Source organism: Corvus brachyrhynchos, unplaced genomic scaffold (assembly GCF_000691975.1).
Source record: "Corvus brachyrhynchos isolate BGI_N302 unplaced genomic scaffold, ASM69197v1 scaffold346, whole genome shotgun sequence".
Lineage (NCBI taxonomy): Eukaryota > Metazoa > Chordata > Aves > Passeriformes > Corvidae > Corvus > Corvus brachyrhynchos.
In genome coordinates, this window is record NW_008238644.1 from 5800026 (window position 1) to 5822632 (window position 22607).

The 22607-nt window shown below is 42.1% G+C and overlaps 1 protein-coding gene across 3 annotated transcripts; it reads right to left on the bottom strand.

Moving 5' to 3' along the window:
- Nucleotides 1-2320: 2320 nt before the first annotated feature.
- Nucleotides 2321-17288, bottom strand: LOC103617928 (ubiquitin carboxyl-terminal hydrolase 12). 3 transcript variants are annotated; one of them, XM_017737607.1, is made up of 8 exons: nucleotides 17181-17287; nucleotides 14245-14458; nucleotides 13206-13432; nucleotides 11894-11970; nucleotides 10980-11063; nucleotides 10172-10369; nucleotides 8131-8209; nucleotides 2321-4640 (listed from the first exon to the last, which is right to left on the bottom strand). In XM_017737607.1, exons 3-8 carry the CDS (start codon nucleotides 13413-13415, stop codon nucleotides 4539-4541), a joined length of 750 nt encoding a protein of 249 aa, XP_017593096.1. In that variant the 5' UTR covers nucleotides 13416-13432; nucleotides 14245-14458; nucleotides 17181-17287; the 3' UTR covers nucleotides 2321-4538. The 3 variants fall into 3 exon arrangements, with proteins under 3 accessions (XP_017593096.1, XP_017593097.1, XP_017593095.1); XM_017737608.1 differs by lacking the exon at nucleotides 14245-14458; XM_017737606.1 differs by lacking the exon at nucleotides 2321-4640 and having other exon boundaries at nucleotides 4652-8209; nucleotides 17181-17288.
- Between the last annotated feature and the right edge of the window lie 5319 nt (nucleotides 17289-22607).

Consider the following 22607-nt stretch of genomic DNA (forward strand, 5'->3'; position numbering starts at 1 on the left):
CTGCTGAACTCCACCTGCTACTTCATGGACACACAAACTTCAGCTGCATTTGGCTTCATCCTCAGCCTGCCCACGGGCTGGTGGCAGCAGCAGCCCCAGGCTCAGTCCAGCTCTTGGCTTGTCGCTTCTAATTCCAGGCCTTAAGTCCAAGGAAATGTCTCTTTTCCACCTCAGCATCCCTCACACAACACGTTCTGCTAAAGCAGCTCACTCCAGAGAAAAAACACCTTGAAAACAAAATGAACTCTGGTAGATCTGGGATGTTCCCGACTCCAAACACAGTTCTGCACCCCTATCTTTGCCCTTCTGCCCTTCCTTCACACTGCCTGGGACTTGGAAACCACCAGGGAAGACCCAGCTGGGACTATTTGAATATTTTTAATTGATTTTACACAAGCTGAAGTGTTGCAGCAACTGCAGTGCTTTGTATTTGTGTTTGTTATTTGTATTTAGGAGCTTTTAAAACAACTGACAGCCACTAAATGCGCTCATTATTAGCAACTCAAATATTTAACAGGCTGCTGCTGCTGTGCAATTAATTCATCCTTCCCTTCCCAGCTTGCTCTCTCCTGCTGGGTGCAGAAACATCTCCCACACTCCAGCAGATCCCTACAAGCACCATCAGGGAGGGAAGGGATTGGAAGGGACTTTAAGGATCATCCCAGTCCATCCCCTGCCATGGCAGGGACACCTCCCACTGTCCCAGGCTGCTCCCAGCCCCAATGTCCAGCCTGGCCTTGGGCACTGCCAGGGATCCAGGGGCAGCCCCAGCTGCTCTGGGCACCCTGTGCCAGGGCCTGCCCACCCTCCCAGGGAACAATTCCCTCCCAATATCCCATCTAAACTGCCCCTGTGTCACTTTGAGGCCATTAATTCTGACGCAAATGATGTCTAAAGGATCAAACCATTTCCTCTGCAGTTCTGCCTGCAGAACACAAGGACAGCATGACCCTGGCACCTCCCCACTGCCACTGCTTCGTTTCTAACCTTCCCTGCCCTGAGCTCTCACTCCCAGACATCTCATCCCACCCGGATTCTGCTCTGGGGACCACACAAATTCCGTAGCCAGGCCTGGGTTTGCAGGAGCAGGAGGGAAGCAGGGCAGAAGCAGCCCCGAGGTTCATTAGTGCAGCGAAAGCAAACGCCAGCAGGACTTTACATGTTGGGAATTAATCACGTTTCAGGGATTGTTTCCTTTTGCTAAATGCCACAATGGGAAGGTCTGACTTGTCTCAGGGGCCTTTGTCAGTCTATTTTCTTTCTTGTACCAATCAAACGGGATTTGTTTTAAATATCTCCTAAACCGAGCTGGCACTGGGACTTTAAAAGCCCCTGCTGGTAACCAGAACATGCTGAGCACCCCCAGCAGGTCAGAAAGCACCTCTGTGCTGCAGACCTGAGGGCACAGCCTCTCCACAAACACCGCAGGATCCCTGGAATTTGAGGCAAAATATTATTTCGTAGAGAAATAACAACCATGGGATGGTCTCCACCCTCACTCCAGTGCAGGTTCTGGAGAAGAGCTGCAGTGACAAACCCAGCTCCCAAATCCCAGCAGCAGTCCTGCCCTGCTGGCACTCGGAGCACTTTGCTTTCAGCCCTTCTGACTTTGGCTGTTTTCTCCCAGTGAAGTTCTTAAAAACTCTTCCTGCAAGCCCAACTCACGTTCAGTGGAGTTAAAATTAGCTCCAGTGAATAAAATTCATTTATTGCTAAGGTGTGACCCAGCAGGACAAGGACCAGACAGCATTTGGGATTTACAACGTGGTTGTACAGAGGAGCTGCCATTTTCCAATCTCCCTTGCTCCTACTGCATTATATTCCCATAAATTCCTACCCGTGGGAGCAGACACTGATCCCATTTTCCCTGTGCAAAGGTGAACTGCAGTGAACCACGCAGAAATGAAGACCTGTCCTGCGGTGAACCTCAACAGCTCCAAGCACAGGCTCCTGTTTTTGCTTTTAAATGTCTCTGTTCCAGGTCAGTCAGACAATATTTGCAACAGAGTCTTAGGGAGTCCAACACAGGGGGGAAGAGGGGGAAGAAATCCCAGGGAAAGGCAGCAGCAGAGCTCCAGGGGGTGTGGAGGGATGGAGGAGCAGCAGCAGTGGGAGGGGGGCAGGGAGAGGCCCTGGGTAACCCCTCGCTGCTTTCCCAGCACAGCAGTTACAATCTCTGACACTCAATTGTTAAAGTCTCCTGCTCTCACCCACTTCTGCACAGGTTACACGGATGCAGACCCAGGAGAGCCAGGATCTCTCAGGATGGGAGAAGTTGAGGGCTGAAATTTTGCCTTGGAGTGACATTCAAGGAGCAGCCTTTGGGTTTGACCATAATGACCTTTATTGGAGACAGGTGGGGTCATTTATTATACAGAAGTAACATCACGCCATTCTCTTCCCATTTAATTCCTTTTAGTCTCCTTATAAATCTGTAGCAAAAGTGCACTTTTAACAGGTTTTAATCTATAGCATATATCTTTCAATATTATCTCTCAGTCAGGTATTTTATTTGTAAAAAGGTATCACCAGATATACAAAATACATGTCTAGTGTACTACATTACTTTCTGCATTTACTGTTTAGATTCTTTTTAACTCAGTGCTCTCTCATTTTTTTTTTTTTCTTCATTTTTTTGCAAGACTCAGTGATAATCTTCTGGTGGCATCACCAGGAGAGGACTCACAGCTTGTGTGTGGAGAAGGGGAGAAGACTCTTAGCCAGGAACAATTGTCACACAACAGGAACAAGATGACAAGAACATTTGCTGCTGTTGAATGTGTCTCTCAAAATGACAGAACTCTGTATAATAAAAAATAATTTAAAAAACCCAATGTCCATATTTTACGTGCCACGAGAATGGAAGCTGCACCCAGCTGGAATACGATGGCAATGGTTCATTTGCATTTTGAAGGCAGGAGTTAATTGCTAAACATCACGTTTGTGGTCATGAGAGGAAGGAACAGACACAGGCAGCACGAGGAACTGTGGAACGCTGCTTTCCTGAGGACAGTGTTTTGGTAAAATATTGAATATCCTGCACAAGCCACAGAATTGCATAAGTTAAAGATCCTCAAGAACAACGAGCACTGGGGACAGATGAGGGGCTGTGCTGGAACAGCCACACTGAGGACACACAGCTCAGGGACCCAGCAGGTGAGGACAGCAAAACTCATTCCCACTGGGAGGCTGGAGCCAGCTGTGACAAGCTCCAAAAGAAACTTGCACAAGATTTGCTGAGATTTCTCACAAACTTCCTTAGTCTTTTCTTCCTAGTTATCCTTGAGATTATAATATATACACAGTAACGGATAAGAATTGCTTCATTTCAGTCTTCAAAAGACCAACAATTTCCCCTGGGAAGCAAGGCCTAGAGAGGTAAATCAATCAGAAGCGTTTTAGGGGGTGTTAGGTTCCCAGATGGAGACAAACATCACCACCAGTGACTGGAACACTGACCAGGTAATGGCTGGTGGGTTGGTTGGTTGGTTTTCCTTCTCACCTGTTCATTACCTTGAAGACTCAGAACTCCTGGATTAGTTCCCCAAACACCCCTTCCCTTGGTTAACCCTTCCCCATTAGTGCTGTTTCTGTGGATTAGCATAGATTCAAAATGCAACTTGGCATCAGTTTCCTGGGAATTGAGTGAAATGTGGAACAGATCCTGCTTCAGAATGAGGGCACTTTTGGTTTATGCAACAGCTCCAAGAAAGGCTGGAACTCCCAACTTTTCTACGGCAGAGATGGTCTTTGACAGGTAAGGGCTGCTCTGCTCCCCTGGAACCTGCAGCAACGGGGCCTGGAGGCAAAACTGCTGCTTCCAAAGGGAAATGCACAGCAGGAGAGGCTGGATATGGAGACAGTTCTCTGCCTTCTGCAGGAGAAACAAACAGCACAAATCAGAGCAGTACAAAAAGAAGCAGTGCTGTTGGTGTTCTCTAAAGCCAAGAGAATGCAGGATGGGGAGGTTTACAATGCTGCAGAGAGAGGGGTTTGTCTGCTTTTTCTTTATAAAAATTACAGACTTGACATTTCCAATATGTCTTAGCTTTGTACTGCTTCTCAAGTCTGAGTCACCAAAAATATCCAGCAACCAGCTGCTGCTCATATCCTAAAATATGCCTTCAGCTGACACTGAATATTGAAATCGTTCTGCTAAAATACAGAAAAACGATGGCAGAAACCAAGGTATAGCCTCAGGCCAACTTTAAATGGTAAAAATCCTACAATGCTACTTTGAAATCTCTTCTTGAGTTCATGAACAAATAAGCAGCCGGGTTTCAAGTAGAGGTAACACAGATTTTGGAAGATAGCACGTAAAAAAAAAAGCCCAGAAAGAAAACTGGAACAAAAGCTCTTCTTGTTACGGCAGTTCAGCACTAATCCTCCAAAAAGGGCAGGGAGGGAGCTCTCTCCTCCCCCCTGGGTCTGTCCTGGTCCTACAGCAACACCGAGGAGCTGCTTCTGCTGGCACAAATCTGTTCCACTCGGACATAGCTTGATCCCTTTTTCCTTGTGTCCATCTTGTGTCTCTTGTCTCAGTCCCTGGACTGGTAGAAGAGGATGTATCCAGATTCGGAGTTTTTGGAAATGTCTGATGTTAAACCATAGAATTCTTCAATGGCCTGGGCGTCAATTTTCTGAAAATTAATGGAAGTTTTAATTAGCTTCAATCACAACACCACCCTAAAAGCCTTTTCTCAGATAAACCATTATTCCCAGTTCTCAGAGGAGATCTGGAAAGCCATGCAGTGTTGACACAGTGACATTTCAACACCATTCAATCCAACAAAACATTTTTTCCCACTTAATAACTTATTGACTGTTGAAAAAACCAGGAAATCAGGACGAAATAGAAACTTCTCAGAAGGGATGCACTCTTAAGCCAGACTACAAAACAAGTGATCCATGAAAATGTATCCTTAAAAGACCACATGACATTTTTATATTTGCTTTTCTGACTGGTGGTACCTTGCCTGAGTATTTTATAATTGAATTATTTTATAATTAAAAAAAGCAGTCACTAATCAGGCAAGAAGGTTTTTGCACAGCTGCAAGTACATGTAGTGTAGATTGAAAATTCAGCTACAATAACTCCCAGATTTCAAAGTTATTGTGAGCCTTTTAGGGAGAGAAGTCCTGCAAGTGCTACCTGAGTTCTGTGAATCTCATCTAATTATGATCTTTGGCCATAAGAGACTTCTCCTACCTGGCACAGCCTTCTGGAATATTATCACAAGTTTGTGTTGCAAGAAAAATGATGATTTGCTGGACTAATAGAATTAAAATCTGCTTATATTTCAATCTGTGACCTATGTGCAGAAAAGCTGTTTTGTTCTCATACTCCCACCAGCAACTGGAGGGCATTTTAAAGGGGTTTTAAAGATGTAGGTTCTCCATGCCTTGATCCTGCTCCTGAGCACAACTGGCTTCCCATCAGTGAATGGGATCCTGCAGTCCAGAGACTGGAATAAAACATTCCCAGGCACCTGTGCTGCTCAGCACTCCACTGGGATGGAGTTTTTTAATACCTTTAGGACTCTGGATCCACAAAAATGAGAGGTCTGAATTTGTTGAGGAGATGAGCCTCAAGTTCCCTGTTATTCCCAAGGAATTAAGTTGAGGAAATAAAGAAATGTTCCGAACACAAGAAGCTCTGGGTTGAACACCTGCCCTGCTCAGGACGAGCAGAGACCAACCTGTGATTACATCTTAGAAGAAAGGGACCCTGCTGTGCCTCCAGCAGGAGCCTCCTCAGCTGCAGAACCCATTTGGAGAGTGTGAAATCACTGCTCACTGACCAGATTTTGGCATCACCACGAGCTGAGCAGCACTGCCTTCTCCACGTGGCACTGCTGAGCTGGGACCAGCCTTTCCCAGCTTTTTCCCAGCACAAGAAAAACCAGACATGAGTTTTCAGAAGATGCACCAACTGCAGAAATTCTCTCTTGAAGAGTTTTGTTAAACACCTAAGAGGGGAGAAAAAAACCCCCAAAGAGATGTTTTGTCTTTTCTCCATCCAAGGAGTGAGGGGAAGCTGAAACCCCCTCCTGAGGCCGCTGCATTTTCACACCATTTATTAACATTACTACAGACTGGGAGAGCCACATTTGAACAGGAATACAGTGAAAGAACACGCCTCAGCTCCTGCAGTATATTTAGCAGACAAGTCAAACACGTTTTATTTTAAGTGCCAACTCACTTGCCATGCAATCAAGCCTATTTCCACTACTCATTCTGAATGCAACTCAAACATTTGATCCACATTAATTCATGCCACAGATATCTTTAGTTTCAGCGCAGCAAAACTGACTTCCTTCTTTAATTTCACTATCCCAGAAAACAGAGTGGAACTGAAAGGGGATTATACAGATTCTATTCTTCCCATTCTTACTTGACCAGATATGGTTTTCCCCAGTTGTAGATTTAGGGGAATGGTTGTCACTCTAAAGCTACAACTTTCAGGATGCTGCAGCCTCACTTGGCATTAAAAATGATGTTTCTTATTAACTGAGATTAAACATCCTTTGCTCATTTCCAGACACCCATTCTGGTTCTCCAAACCAAATCCAATTCTGGAATCCCATTCCCAGCATTCAAATCTCAGAGTTATCTTTTAAGCAAAGCCATGAAGCCATTCTCTGCCTCCCCTCAGTGTGGAGAGCTCCATGGATGGATGTTTCCAGGTAAACACTGGCACTGGGATGCATCCCCTGGCTGCTCTGGTGACAAAATGTCAAATTCAAATTAGCCAGAGCTCATTGACTTAGGTTTCTCAATTCATTTTGCTTGGCTCAGGATGCCCCTTGGACTGATTTGCCCCCTGGATTTGCTGCTTTCCCACATATGCTGCAGGAATGTTTGGTGATCATCAATCTCCAATTTAATTGAGAGTTGGCCCTCTAATGAAATCCTAACAGGCAAATAAATCTGCCTTCCCCACTGCTGACATTTAGTGGGTAATGAGGACAAACTCCTTCCTCTTTTCAGTTTGGAGCTGTTCATTCACATCACTTGCCAAAAAATGCAATAAAGCTTTTTGTATTTCGGGTGGAAAGGCCTTTTCCTGGGCTTTCAGCTGCAGTATCTGGAACAAGAGCTTTGCACTCACCTCCTCAGGTCTGCTTTGTGAGGTAGCCAGGCCTAGAATGTTAGCCCTCCAAAGAGCTTGATTTTTATAGCATTTTAAAGAAATTCTAAGAAAGAAGATGAACTTGAAAAAAACAGCAAGTCATGATTAAAGACAGAAAAGCAACATAAAGGAAAAAAAGTGGGTTTTTTTCCAGGACAGCTCCTTGGATTTACTGCCCAATAACAGACAGCACTTATTTCAAAGCCATTTTTGGCACATCTATGAAAGTGCCAACAGTGTTTGCAGATAAACAGAAATTTGGTTTTGCCCTAGAAGTGAAGATGCAACATAGAAGTGGCTGCTAGGAAACAAATACAGAATGAGAGGATGGTTGTGTTACATCTTTTAAAATGTAAAGTTCATCTCCTGGATGGAAAAGACAGAGAATACTTGCATTTTAAAATATTGAGGTGAACACTATTTCCAGAATTAGGTGACACAATTCTGTGCTTGGCCCATGACAGAAACAGAGGAAAGTGACCCCAAAAATATAAAAATGGGAGAAAGGGGACTGTTGACATCACACACACACTGGGAAGCCACCCCTAATGCTCAAAACTATGCAAAGATTGTAAAAAACTAAAAATGAGGAATGTCCCACATTTTTATTGCAACACAAGCATGGCTTTTGATATTTAGACACTTAATCAGGCCTTGACCATGGGATCTCCGAGACAAACAAAGCTCTTCATCTTCACAAAAAGCAGCTCTGCTGTGGCATTTGTTCTACTGTTTGATATTTGCTTAATAATTATGTGAAATACATGGATGTATAAATATTGTGGATGTTAGCCTTTACAGATATGTTGGCAGGAAAGGAAAAATTTGCTTGAGCTGTTTCAACATCATCACTAAAAATAATTTTGTTCTACAATTCGTTGGTGAAAACTGACCCAAAAAAAGTGAGAAGCAATGAAACGCAAGTTAGCAATGGAAAGGAGCCTAAAAATGGGCTGAAAGCAGAGTTTTTTAAAAGAGTTTTGTTGTTCCTTACCCACCTCTACAATGTCATCATCAAACAGCAACCAGAAGCCGTGGCTCTTCACGATGGTGATGTAATGCCCACGGTTTGGGCCACTGCAGGGAAAAGGGACTGAGAATTCATTCTCCAGGAGCCACTTCCCTCCCCAGCATCCACCTCTGGCTGTCCCAGCTCCACTTCCCAGCTCTTCCCATAATGCTGCTTATCAGATTTCAGATTTTTTAGGTTAGGTTTTTAGATTTTTGCCAAATTGCTTCAATTAAAATGTCGCTCTTGGCTACTTGAAAATACAAAACATTCAAAACACATACATAAAATAAATATTCCATGTTTTTATTCCATAAATATTTCATCTCACCATTCATAGATTTTAAAAAACAAAATTAAAAATATTTCAATCTCTGTTTTGTTGCATTCACCACTGCTGACTATTTTGACTACTGTTAATTAAGTTTTGAATTTAATCAGGTCTGAAATATTTCACAGCAGTAATTCCTTTCATTCTCAGTGTGGTTTAACCTGTGCCTGACCACAGCCAGACCTTCTGTGAGTGCTCTTCCCACTTTTCTCATGGAAGTTTCCAGTCCAATCCCACTGCCCACATCCCAAAGATTTACCTGGAAGGGAAGGGCCAATAAAATGACCTAATTCCAAGAGTAAAGGCAGGCAGGCTGCCCTGGGAAGGGACTGGTTTGAGATAATGAACCACATGGATGGAAAATTACAATTTACTGACCTCAAATCCTGAGAAAACAGCCCAGGGATACAGTGGGAAAAAATACTCCCTCTTCCCAGCTTTATTCTTTCCTTAGGATCAACATAAGGTTTTAAAAACCCCAGTATTTGTAGCAGTTTTAGGCAAAAGAAAGTCTCCAGTCCTTCCAGAATTATTGATAAACACAATATACAACATTATTCCAAGAATGAAATTCCTTCTTTTAGGGCAACTAAATAAAAATATAAAAGTCTAAGCTCAAAATATTTCAAACAAGTTCTGAGAACTCAAAATATTTAGAAAATCTCATTTATCTCAAGCCTTTGCTAAGTTCCCAGTAAGAATTGAGAGCAGGTGAGTTACAGGAGTCCTAAAAGCCCCACACAGGATAAAAGGTTTGAGAAGAAAAAGCAAAAGCATTTCAGAATGTGAATTATTAATCACCATTATCCAAACATGTAAGTGTAGGCACAGGTATGGCAAATTAAAAACTACCCAAGAAAACACATTGGATGAGATCCTAAAATGAAAAAAATTAAATAATCACTACAACTGCACCACAACAAGAATCTTCTAGAATTATATGAAGTTTATTTATACTAAATCTATGCATTCTTAGCATTTTGCTCCTCACAAAGATGTTTCAAAACATTTATGTGCTGTAAAACTGATCACTTTAAAACTCACACTTCCTGAAGGCAGTCAGAAATAATTTTTCCCCTTCTATAATTTTTCCCCTTCTATGAGGGCTTTTTTCCCTAAAATGCTTAAAAACTTTTCCTCTTGGCTTTTAAAACCAGAACTGAAGCTGCTAAAACTGAAATTTAATGAAGAAAATAAGGATATTTAAAAATTCAGCAGTGCACGGTTTATTCCACATGATGGCACCAGCTTCTAAAGAAACTTCAAGGGTTTAGGCAGCAGCAACATGAAAAACATAATCTATTTCTATTTTAGTAGGTGTTTTTCCAAGATTTCTTTTTATTCCATGTAGATTTCCTGGAAAGCAAGGTTAGGGGTGGGGTTTTTTTGTTATTTTGGGGTTTTTTAATGATTGCTCTTTGCTACAGCTCAAAGAAAGAACTTGTCTGATGGGCCGCTGTGCTGCTAAAATGACAAATCTTAGCCTGTAAAGTAAAACTGAAAAGAGTAAAACTTCGAAGTAAAATTTAAAACAGTAAAAAAGGTAGTAAAAAAGACAGACATTAAAAAAAAAAAAAAAGAATACTTCCAGCCAACCAGCTCTAAACGCTCCGGCACTGCCAAGCAGTGCGATGGAACAGCTCAGGGATGAGAGATTCCTTCAGAATTCCAAAGAAAGGCAAGGAATGTGCAGAAGTACCTGCCACAGTGGACCACCACGGCCACCAGGTCGTACATCCTGTCGGGGTTGGTGGCATCCCCCGAGGTGTTGAAGAGCCGCAGCTCCAGGGGAAACACCACCCTGTAGGAGAGTTTGGTGTAGCGGTGCAGCTGGTCCATGTATTTGAACCTCTTCAAGTGCAGAGCCAGGATCATGGGCAGCTTTTTCACCCTCATTCTGCAGCACAAAAATAGAATGGGACAAAGAGAAGGATTAGTGAATCACCCCAAATAAAGCTTTGCTCAAGAACGGCTTCGTTATGGGGAAGTGTCGTAAAAGGCATCCAAAATGTTGGTAAAATGTTTAAAATGCTGGGTTTTCTCACTTAGGGAGAACAGGCAATATTTATTTCAAATTATTAACAGCACAACTGACATCTGAATGCAGGACAACATCAGCTTTTCACCAATCAATGGGAAGAAAAAGCTGGAAAAAATCTGTGTTGCTGCTCTGGCTGTGACCAAGTCTGAGGGGAAAAAGAAGATTTTTCTGTATCCAGTGCTCACAGACAAAGCAGATGGGATGTTTTCCAGTGGCTTTAAGCTGATTAATGCTAACTGGGGAAAATGTGGATGTGTGGAAGCACCAGACAGAAACTCTTCTGGGAGAAACACAGGATCAATCTCCTCATGATGAGGCTGCCATGAAGTTACTTGGTCTCTCCACTTCTCCTTCACCAAATACAGACCCAGACAATCTTACCTCTTCTTTTTCCTGAATTCACCAGGTGTATTCGCCCAGAAATTTTAAGACAACATCTCCCTCAGCCTGAATATTTGGCCCTTACCTCTTCTGTGCCTCCTGTTTGCTGCGGCACTGCTCACAATAGTATTTGTATTCACTGCATAGAGTCTCAGTGTTACTAAATCCCCTGTGGAAATCAGAGAGTGGCATAAGCAGGGACATTCCAGAGCATCCAGGTAAAAGCTATTGCTGATAAAGCTGAAAAAAAGCCCCAAACAACACACAGAGGATGAAGCTCCTTTCACTCAGAGCCATTTGAGGTGTACTTGCCTCGCTCCTGGGATGCAGCAACTATGTTCAGCTGGAAAAATCTGGAATTTACACCCTCAAGTATTAACTGCCTATTTTTTGGCTAGGAAAGGTAATAAACAGCAATAAGGTGACTGAGTTTTGTTTCCATCAGTAGCCATTCCATGTTTTCTTTAGTGGCAGAAATTAAATGTTCACATCTACAGCCATTAAGTAGCAAAGTCTGGATTATCCTTCAGCTCCCAGCAATTACAGATCCATTATCAGCTATTAAATAGCCAGATGCTGTATGCAAATTAAGTATCCAAGCAGCTGATAAGCCTTGGAGCTAGCAGACAAACACACGGAGCAAAAGTCTATCAGGAAAAACAAAACTGACCCTAAACATCAGGGCCAGGAGACTAAAATTCAGTAAGAATATTAAAATAATCAAGAATTTATTGTGAAACCAAACACAGCATGTTTATTTTTGATAAAGCCTGACTGGGTGATATAACAAATTCAAATCCCCATAAAAGAAAGTGAAAATCAATCTTAGCCACCACTAGTGCTCATTAACTACTAAAACCCACTAAGAAACCTTCCAAAACTCCCAACATTTTACCACATCTCAAAGCCTACAACTGCTGCATGAGAGAACAACTAATCCAGGCTCTTTCCTTCTGACCAGGACAGGTATTTTTTCAATTCCCAAAGAATTCTGTTTACCTTAGACAATGTGTAATTGATGTATTTTGTTCCACATCAACCGAGAGGTCCAGAAAGTCCTCATCTTTGCTACTAACCTTGAAAAAAAAATAATAAGAAGAGATATTTGGTAACAATTTAGAGCTGGCAGATTTCTTTTAACCATTTCTGGCATGGTGCAACGTGATTAAAAAGAAATGTACACACACACACAGAGGCCTTTTCTTGGGGTAAACTAAAACTGATTAAATAACCTGACGTGGTGTTAAAATCCAAAGAGGAGCGTTAAAAAAAATAAAAAAAAAAAAAAAAAAAAAAAAAAAAAGGCAACAATAACAAAACCAAACCAAAAACCCATGGAAAAAAAAGCACAAAACCCCAAACCCTTTCTCATGAAACATCTCTCCCCCTCGAGACTTCAAGCCACATCTGATTATTTCACTGGCAAACCCCAGTTTTAACCACTCAGAGCTCTCACTGGAGAAGCTTTAACCACATTCCATTTTCTCTGCAGCCTGATCCAGCTTTCTGCTGCATTTCAGGGTCTAACAGTCAATACTCAGAGGCAAGGCAGAAACAGGCAGATGGCTCTTCAATTAAATGGGCTAGCAGGGAGGAAAACCATCTTTCCATTTGTGGAACAGTCACATTTCACTGCAAAATTCTTGAGACAGAATCCTATTAATGTCATTTTTAAAGCTTCTCCTCACCACATAGCCATAACTTTAGATTTTAAACGCCAAGAACAGTTTTTTCTGTTGCAATCACTTCTTGGTTCTTTTATTTCTCTCCCCATCTGGGTTTTCATTTTTTTTTTAGCACCATTAAATCAGAGCATATGACTTAACTACAAATCCCTGGTCTGAAGGTGGTGTGGCTCTAATTCTAGATTTCATGGCACTTTTTTTTGCTCTCAAATAGAGTGGCCAAAGACTAGCACCAAGCACAGAATTCCAGTTCAAGCAACTCAGTTCATCCCAGAGTTCAATTAAAGAGCAACTCTCATGTAGAAACACAACATAAACTCTCAATCACTGACACAGGGAATAACATGGAGACAAAAAGGCAGCTTGGATCAGCCAGGTGCAGCTGCCTCGATGGAAACAGGGAGGAGGAACAGGGAAAACACTGGGCTTTTTCTGGGCAACATACCTTAATGAGCATTGCTTTGAACATAGAGCTGATACAGTCCTAAAATAGGCTATGCTCCATATTTTAATAGAGACAGTGCAATTTCATCTACCCTAATAAATGAAAAAGGGTGCTCAGTGTTAGGGAAAACAATCCAGAAGCTGGGAGAAAGCTAAGAGGTGTGGTTTGCTTGTGCACGTACAGCCTCACAGTTAAGACATCTGGTTTCATTGGTTAGTGTTCCTTGGAAGATTTCATGGACCCACGTCAGATCAGGCTTGTCTCCTTCTTCACTCTCAATGCTGCCATTCTGGAGCTTCCCATTCTGCTTCTCCTGCTTTTTCTCCTCTTGGAGTAAGTCAGCAATAGTGTTCAGTAGGTAGTTTAGGAATTCGTGTGCATCCTGCTGCATGTAATTATCAAACAATTCTGGAAAGGAAGAGAGGGAGGAGAATGAGCAACTACAGACTATTCCTGATGCCAGGTCACTGCTGTTTTCCCTTCCCTCCTGTCCCCTGTCATACAGCTCTGGTGACACTGGTGAGTTTGGGAAGAATTACACTTTGTTGTTCTCTCAATGATTATCCTCAGGTTGCAACAAACAGACAGCTGAAAAACACCATAAAGGAAACTTAGCTTGGGCATTTCTCAGAACTGAAGAAAACCATGATTGGTTTGGGGTTTTTTGTAGTTTATTTTCTTCTTTTCTTTGGAAAGGGAGGGAAATAAAGAAATTCAGACATGTTCCTTGGGCCACTAGCTCATTAAGTCCAGCATCAAGGGGCAAAAATCCCCTACTGGAAGTTTGTTATCTTTTCAAGTTCAAGTAGAGAGGATAAATCAACAGCCAGAACTTTTCCTCACCAAACAGCCCTGGGAAATAACCACTGGTTCTGATCCTAAGGAATTTATCCTACCACAAATGCAAAGAACAGGCTGTGAGTGGCTGGGTCTCCTCTAAGAGTTCGTGACAGCCTGGAGCAATGACCCGGAGTGTGCTGACTTGCTCCTCTAGGGAACACGACGCCAGTGTGGAATATCTGGACGTGTGCAAGTCCAGAAACAAAGATACTGAGATAAGGACAAATTCACAGGACAAGCACAGAGGTGGCAAACTTCACACCACAAAAATCTTCAAGAAACCTGCTAAAACTTCACAATTTGGGCTCCAAAAGAAACCTGAGTTTAACATTTGACACGCTTAAAAATGCACTAAAAAAACCCCTCATTTATTCATTTACCATTTTCTTTCCTCAATCGGGAAATAAATTTCTTGGGTGGGATGACTCCCACCTTCTTCTTTTGCGTGGCAATACTGTTGAAGAGATCAGAGAGGCAGGTCAGGAGGCTTTCCTTCTTTCGAGGCTGCACTTTGTATGCCAAAACTTTTTCCCGAAATGGCCGACAAAAATAAAGTGCCTGTAAGACCGAGTTGCAGTAGCAGGTATTGCCGAACTGGTCAAAAAACAGAACAGAAGGAAAACAAAGGGGCTTGGATTAGGGCTGGCAAAAAGAAACGACAGCAAGAGGTTGTTCATGAAGAATGTCACACAGTGAACCTGGAGAAGTCACCTGGCAGAGCTCATTTACTGGGGAATACTGGTTGGAATGGGGGGCAAGGCTGAGCCTTGTGTCAGTGAGGGAAGGGAGAGGAGGCAACAGCCACAGGATACTGGGAATACACAGACAAAGTAATTAAGGGCTCATGAGAGAATCAAAATCTCTGGACACAGCCCTACTCATCCTGAGAGAGGAGAGCCTGCTGGGGAGAGGAAAGCCCAAAATAAATAAATAACAAATTTCACAGAATATTCTGAGCTGAAAGGGACCCCCAAGGATCACTGAGTCCAACTCTTATGTGAACAGCCCATACAGGGATCAAACCCACAGCCTCGGCATTATCAGCACTGCTCTGACCAACGGAGCCAAACCCAGTGGCAAAACATATTATAAATTAGTAATAAAATCAGTATTTCCTGCTCATAATGGAATGTTTTGAGCAGCATATGATGCAGGGCAATGCACAGAGCAGCTGGTTTGCATCTGGCCTGTCTGAAGGCAGTGCCAGGGCAGAGATAAGGCCTTGCAGAAGCAGCTCCCCATGGCTGAGCAGGGAGGCACACCACGATATCAGCTTATCACCCCCAACACCACACCACAGCTTCAGAGCTGCTGCTCTGCAATTTATTGTGCTGCTGCTTCAAAAAAGGGAAACAAATTCTGGGTTTGCCAGTCCCCAGCTATGCTGGTAACGAGGTTCTGCATCCCAAGAGCAACGTATTTTAAATAAACCAAAAAAGCATAAAAATCTGCCTACAGAACAGAGTCGTGCTCGGAGACACGGCCACTGTTCACCCACATTTGGTGTGATTACTGCAGCAGAACGGCTTCAAGCTAATAACCACTTTGACTGAAACAGCAAATGAACAGCTTAATTCATACAGCTCAAAAGGTCCCAGATTAGAGCTACAGTAACACTGATTGATACCTTATGCAAACAACAGGGAACAACAGTTAAAACTTATTGACACGAGGAAAATAAATATGGAACTAAACAAACACATGAATTAGGAGAGAGAATCACTCAGATGCTTGTTAGTAACCCAGAAAAACAAAGAAGCATCACGCTAAATAAATTTGCACACAACACAAAATAGGCAGCCTAAGTTTGAAGGCTTATTTGAAGATAGGAGCTTCTTAAAATGAAGACTGAGATGAAATTCTGGAACGACACTGTTGTTCCATCCCTCTTGTGCTATAGTGCATATAGACTATTTTAACAGGCTGTTCCCTTCTCCCACATATTCTGCAGTGGCTTTAGACACAGTTTAACAGAGCCAGGTTGGTTTAGCTCACTGATCCAAAAATTAAATAACTATTCAACCCTCAAGTTTGGGCCTCCATTGCCCACAAGTTCAACACCTGTGTGCACATAACCACACATTTAACAGCACTGATGCTGAAGCCATGAAATTGCCCTCTTTAAAATGCTCCAATTAATTCCAAATCGTGAAAGAACCAGAAATAACTTCGGAAAAAGCTCAGCAGAACAACGGCGTGAGAACAAGCACCCTGAAAAAACCAGTTGCAAGAAATGAAGCACAACAGCATTAGTCATATTTTACCCTTCAAAACAGAGAATGGATGTGGTTCTAACAATTCTGGTTATTTTTAGGATGCTGTTTTTCCTCTTCACACCATTCAGTGCTCTGCTATTTCTGTTACAATTGGAGATGCCTTCCATTTTTGCCATTACGGTGCAAACCTCAGCAGCTTGGGAATGGCCATCAACACCCTACTTAAGGAACAGAATTCTGTGTGTTTGGATAGCTGGGTGTCTGAAATATAAACTGCTAGAAACACACACAAAGTCTATTAACTGGGTCTCTAATGAGCTCAATAAATACCACTTAGTTGGCCTTACTTGGAGTGTGAAGAGATGGAGCATCTCCCAGCTTTCAACACAACCTTGATGACCAGCACACAGAAATGTAATTCTGTTCCCAGTGAGTTATGCCAAAATTGCATTTTCCCATCATAAATAAGATGCCACAGAACCACTGCTGCTCTGAACTAACTCAGGAGCAACATCCTCTCTGCACAGTTGCTGCCCCACAGCTCCAGCCCAGAGCCACGCAAACTGACAGATGCAAAAATGCAGCTTTTTGGAGGGTTCATGGCTACACCAGGCTGCCAAAAATCCAAAAGGAGTATTACTACACGAAGGAATTATCCACCCAGTCTATGTCATTCATCTCTTGCATAAAAACTGCCACTTCTCCCACGAGAAGGGTGTTTTTAGAAAAGCAACACATTTTTATTTTAAAACCTCCCCTGCACTGCAGCATCAGTGTAAAATCTTCTCTGGAACAGCATATGAACAATGGACACACTTTATCAGCTCCCACTTTCCAGCTAAACATTAGGATCTTAGAATTAGAAATGTACCAGAGTAGGAAGGGTTCTCCCACAGACTTTACAAGAAATACACTTATTTTTCTGTGTTTCAGATGAAATGATAGCTTGGTTAATAACCACGCTGCAGGATGTGGTGTCTATGCTCAGTCCCACTCTAAGTGAGAAGTGCTCATCAACTGAGTTCTCAGAGAATCCTGTTAAGCTCCAAATTAGGATATGAATTAAAAACCAGCATTTCAAACACCGAAAATTCACTTACATTGACCAAGCCAAAATAATGCTCATTCACAGGGAACTGCTCAGGACCAATCTCTTTCTCCAAAGCAGAGGCATTGGCGCCCTAGAAAAAAAACCAATGTTTATGTTAGAGAAAATACAAATTTCCTAAAAATCCCCAAAGATTAAGAAAGAATTTACTTCCATTGAAAATCAGCACCTTGCGTTCGCTGAGTTTTTCAGAATTAAAGGAATACGATGCTTTATTATCAAAAATGTACCAAGGTTTCATTTCAAATCTCAACTCCATCAGCCGGAATTACCTGATCTAACAGAAGGGTTTTCTGCATTTCAGTTTATTTGAAAATTAACACAATCAACTGTTCTCACTTCAAACATCAGGTTAGCCACAGTGACCTAGAAACAGCAACTTAATTTAGTCAAGAATACGCTGTAAAAATAAATTTATCCTGTAATTTTCTACCTTTCTTTTGCAAAATACTATGGACAAGCGAAGTGGGATTACAAACCCCTAAAAGAATGGAGATAAAGTTTTATCACGGTCTCAGATCACCTGAAAGTGCTTTGGCTTTGCTACCTTTATTTCAGGGTGATGTATTAAGCTCACAGTGCATTTTGACATGTCCTTGAGTTTCCAGCAGTACAATGAGGATGGAATTTGCTGGTTTAGATACAACTGGAAAACACCACATAAAGCAACAGCTAAGGCATTCCAATGTTTTATTTTGGATTTTAACTTGGTCCACTCTATATTCAAAGTGCATTTATATTTATGCATCTCTTTCTGTTTCCAAACCACCAACACCTTATGGATGGGAACATCTTGGGATTTGGTGCCTTCCCTCATTCCTCTCCATCCTGTTCTTTAATGTTTCTTGCAGATGCTCCAACAATCCTGAGCTCATCTGATGTAGAATCCAAACAGTTTGGATTCCTAATTCTGTTTTAAGTATCTAAGTCACTCTAACCTTGTCCAAGCAGAAATCCTTCTGCACAGGTAAGCCACCTTCAGACACCTCAGAAAAGCATTAAACCAAAAATTACAGTCCAGCATAACTCAATTCATTTATTCCCCTGAAGCTACCAATGCTTTTTTCATCTCTGAGCAAACATTTTAATCATCTCCCTATTAATAGAAACCACAAGTAGAGACTGTAAGGACAGTTCCATCCAGATTGTCTTTAACAGAGAAATAACTAAAAATTTTCTTAAAAACCAGGAGAGAAACCAAGAAATAACCTGCTTTAAGAGTTGTAGTTGGATGCTCCCCCATCAGATTTACAGTGAGTTACATTTCTCAAAGCAGATAAAATGAGGCAGGCTCAGAACTGGGTACTACAAACCCCACAAAACATTCCCAAGGTGCTGACAGATTTACAAGCAGAGCTCTGCTCAAGCAGCAATCACACACAACATTTTTGAGGACTCAGTGCCAGTTCAGGCAGCTTCTTTCATTTGTTTCCCTGCAGCCATTCCCTGCTCCCAAGGAGCTCTTTTTCCCTCCACTATCCCCCCCCAAAAAAACCCAAATCAAACCTAAATAAAAGGAGAACCATCAGCAAGGAGGATCTGCAGACAGGGGTATCTCCAAGGGCTACCTCAGCTCTTCACTCGCACTGCTCTCATCTGACTTAGGAGATGATCATCCAAATTCCATGGAAATGCACAAAAGGTGAAAATTCCAGAATTTTCAGCCTGGAAATCAGCACTGGCTCCTCTTGAGGTTGTTTTGCTCTTACATGCTGCATGTTTGGTGATTAGGAAAGGAGGATTTGTAAATCCTCCAAGCTCGTCAAGTTCAGTTTCAATTTCTCTGGAGTTTCCTCGCCCCCTCCATGATCGCCAATATTATTTAGGGAAACACTGGAGAAAAGCCCATTAAAGGAGGGCCCAAACCTCACAGAACCAGGGAAACCTGACAGCCCAAATGCTCCTGTTGGAAAGCAACACATGGAATAAATTCCTGAACAAAGAAATAAAACCATAAGAATTGTAATTTTTGATAAAACTATGCTATAAAGAATTTAATAACCCACCATAAACCAGGGTTGTCAACCAATCCACCAACTTGTATCCCATTTGTACCTCTCCATTTAACCTGACAGGTTACAGGTGAGTTTTTTCCAAGTGTTTCCTTGTATCTGCTGCCCAAACTTTATAAATTTGGGTAAATTAAGTGCAGAGGCAATTCAAAAATTAAGGTTTCCTTAATAAATCAAATTATATTTCATGTATTATTTACAACTGAAGTCATAGATGCCTCATCTCTGGAAGTGTTCAAGGCAAGGTAGGACCAACCTGGGACAGTGGAAGGTGTCCCTGCCCATGGAATGGGATGAGCTTTAGGGTCCCTTCCAACCCAAACCATTCTGGGATTGTGTGAGGATTCTGAATTTTCTTGCCAGAGAACATTTTAAATCCATAAAATCATTAAAAACCCAGAACAGGACTCAAAGCAATTATGGGAAGAATCCAAAAAAATCACAGATTAATCATAAATAGTTCTAAAGATGCAAACTTGCAAATTAAACACTGAAAAAGCTCCAGGAAATGCAATGCCCAGCATTCCATGGAAAAATAATTCCCTGGCAGAAGCACAGCTGATTCACCATGGAGTCAACGTCCAGGAGAACTGCACTAACCAAGGCAACAAGGATACAGCAGGGGGAAAAATCCACTTTATGGTGAGGGCACCACTTGGTCATGTTTTGGGGTAAACTCCAGAACTGCAGCCAAAGTTCAGCTCCTCCCAATCAGGGATCTCTGCAACTCAATTAGCAGTTAGCCAATTAACCCAGGGCAGATGAACTCTGGTCCAGCCTGAGCCATGTCCTGCTGCAATGGAGCCTAAGAAGAGGTTTATGGTCACACTGAAAGGTGTTCCACACCTTTTCCCACCCCAGCTAAAAGGTTTTTCCATCTGCCACAGCTCACAAGAATATTCGCTCACGAGAAACAAACCACACTTCATCATTTTGGAAACACAAAAGTCACATCTTATCTAGAATTAAAAATCTAACCCAAGTGGCAAGTGTCCATAGTATGGAAATTTATGTTATTATTTGGGGAATTAAGAAATGCATCTCCTTTGTGGTGCCACAGCCAAAGTTTTCTGCATCTTGTGGTACTTTGAACATCTAAAACTGTAAGAAAATCAATATGGTTTTGCTAAACTATGTCACATATTGTGGCAGTACCAAGAAATGCCATGAAAAAAATCCCTCATCCATAGCAATTGAGTTTGCTTGGCACAGAACAGCTAAGCAAACCCTAAAAACTAAAATACAGCTGAATAGAAAGATGAATGCAGGAGATTAGAACTGACTTCTCACTGCTGGTGCAAGGCAAATAAATACAACATTTGAACAACCCCAGAAGTACATCCTTGACTTCTATGAGGTCCACGGAAATGCTCTCAAGGAACTGTTCTGCTGCTCTGCTTCAGGACCATCAAACCCAGCTCTGTGAGCAGGAATAAACCCAGATTTATACAACACACAATTACCCAAGGAGGGAAACTTCCTCCTCATTTACGTGGTAATAGTGATTTACTCACATAATGAGATGTGAATTTAGCACTTTCCTATTGGTGGGGGAGGTGACAATGGAAGTTTCAGCACTTGCAAGCAGGATTTTCAATTTTCTGGGAGTTCCTGGGACTTCAAATGTTGTCTCAGAGCTGCCCTTTTCTGCTCAAACCCTCACTCACAGAACTGGCTGTGCCTCCTCAGTTCTGGAATTATCAGTCAAACAGGAAAACAAAAAACTGCCTGGCCCATCTCAACTCTCGCCACCTTAGCAGGAACACACACAGCTAAAAATGGCCAAGAAAATCCCCAAAAAACAACAATAAAACATTTCCTGTCAGAGATGCAGTCATTTTACTTTATGCATATCAGGTAATTAAAAGACCAAGAAGGTTTGTGCTCATTGAAGAGACAAAGAACACCCTTAAAAAATCTAATATATCAAATTTTAAAGTATCAAACAATAGCACAGGGAATTGTTAATATTCAAGTTTTCCTCACTTTTTCATACCAACACAGTGAGGGACATCACACCAACACCTTGATGTAAAAATTTAAGGAAAGACTGGATGTGGCACTCAATGTTCTGGGCTGGTGACAAGGTGGGGGTTGTCAGGTTGGACTCCATCATCCTGGAGGTCTTTTCCAACCTAAATGATTCTGGGATTCTATTCCATGCTCAGATCTGGATGAGATACAGAGAAAACAGGATTGGGCTAAACTAGTAACAGCCAAGGCAAGTTTTGTTGGATTTTTTAAAGCAAAAAGGGATTTGAAAAGAGCAGTTTCAAACCCCCTTACCTGAGAGAACTGTCTAACCAAGCTGTACTGAGGCAGTGATCCCACAGTATTCCTGAAATTTTAACTGAATAACCCACCAAAACCAGAAGAGAGATCTTGTAAGCTCTGAGTGATTTTTGCTTAGTAGTGAAGTTTGAAAGATTTATTTCCAGTTCAATGCACCATGCAAGTGGAATAAATAGTAGTAGACTTCTGTTTTTTAGCCAGTGGTAACTCACTGCAGCACCAAAAGGAGATGACAGAGAAGGATAATTAGGCACCATTGGCTCTTTTTAGCAAAAAGAAAATCCTATTCCTGCAAAGAAAATGAGTATTTTGCATAGCCTAGATGTAACTGATTTCAGAAACTGCAAATGTATCAAGTTTCCAGGGGCTTCAATACTTGGTGACCTTAAACTGACTGGATTTGTAATTATTCTTACAGACAAAAGGCTCATAGGCTGCATTCACTTATCTGACAGGAATCAGAGAGGAGGAAGAAGAGTGCTCCGTTTTCTCTACATTCTAGTTAATGAATTTTATGGTAGAAATTAGAATAAGCCTCAGAGTTGAAGAGTTTTTGTGAAGCTGCGGATGAACAAAAGCTGGGAGTGATTAATAACAACCACACAGCTCAGAACGGGAGCTGCTGTCAGCTGAGAATTCCACATTTCCAGCATCCTCGTGGTTCCTGCTTCGAGTTACAACCTTTTCCCTTTTCAGCAATAGGAGTTTTACTAAGTTCCAGTGAAATCCTGATCCACCACAAACCCTGGCTGAGATTTAGTGGACTGGTACTACGGACTACCCCATTTTTTACCCTGAACTAACGCTTTGCCACGTGGACGGAATTCACATTTCCATTCCCAAATATCTGCCTTCTGCTGCTCTGGAGGTAACTCTGCACATGTGGGGGAGAGAAAGAAGGGAGTGAGGAGACCTTCTGAGCATGGAGCAGCTGCTGCTGCAGCTCCAGGGAAAAAAAGGACCAAACTTTGCACAGCCCTGGGTCAGGATCCTCACTGTTATTCTGAGCTCTTGTCAAAATAATCAGGTCAATGCTGTGCTGCTGCTCAGCAAACAGTGAGCACAGGGGCACTGGAGCTGGAAAATGAGGGAAAAACCCACAAAGCAGGGAAAGA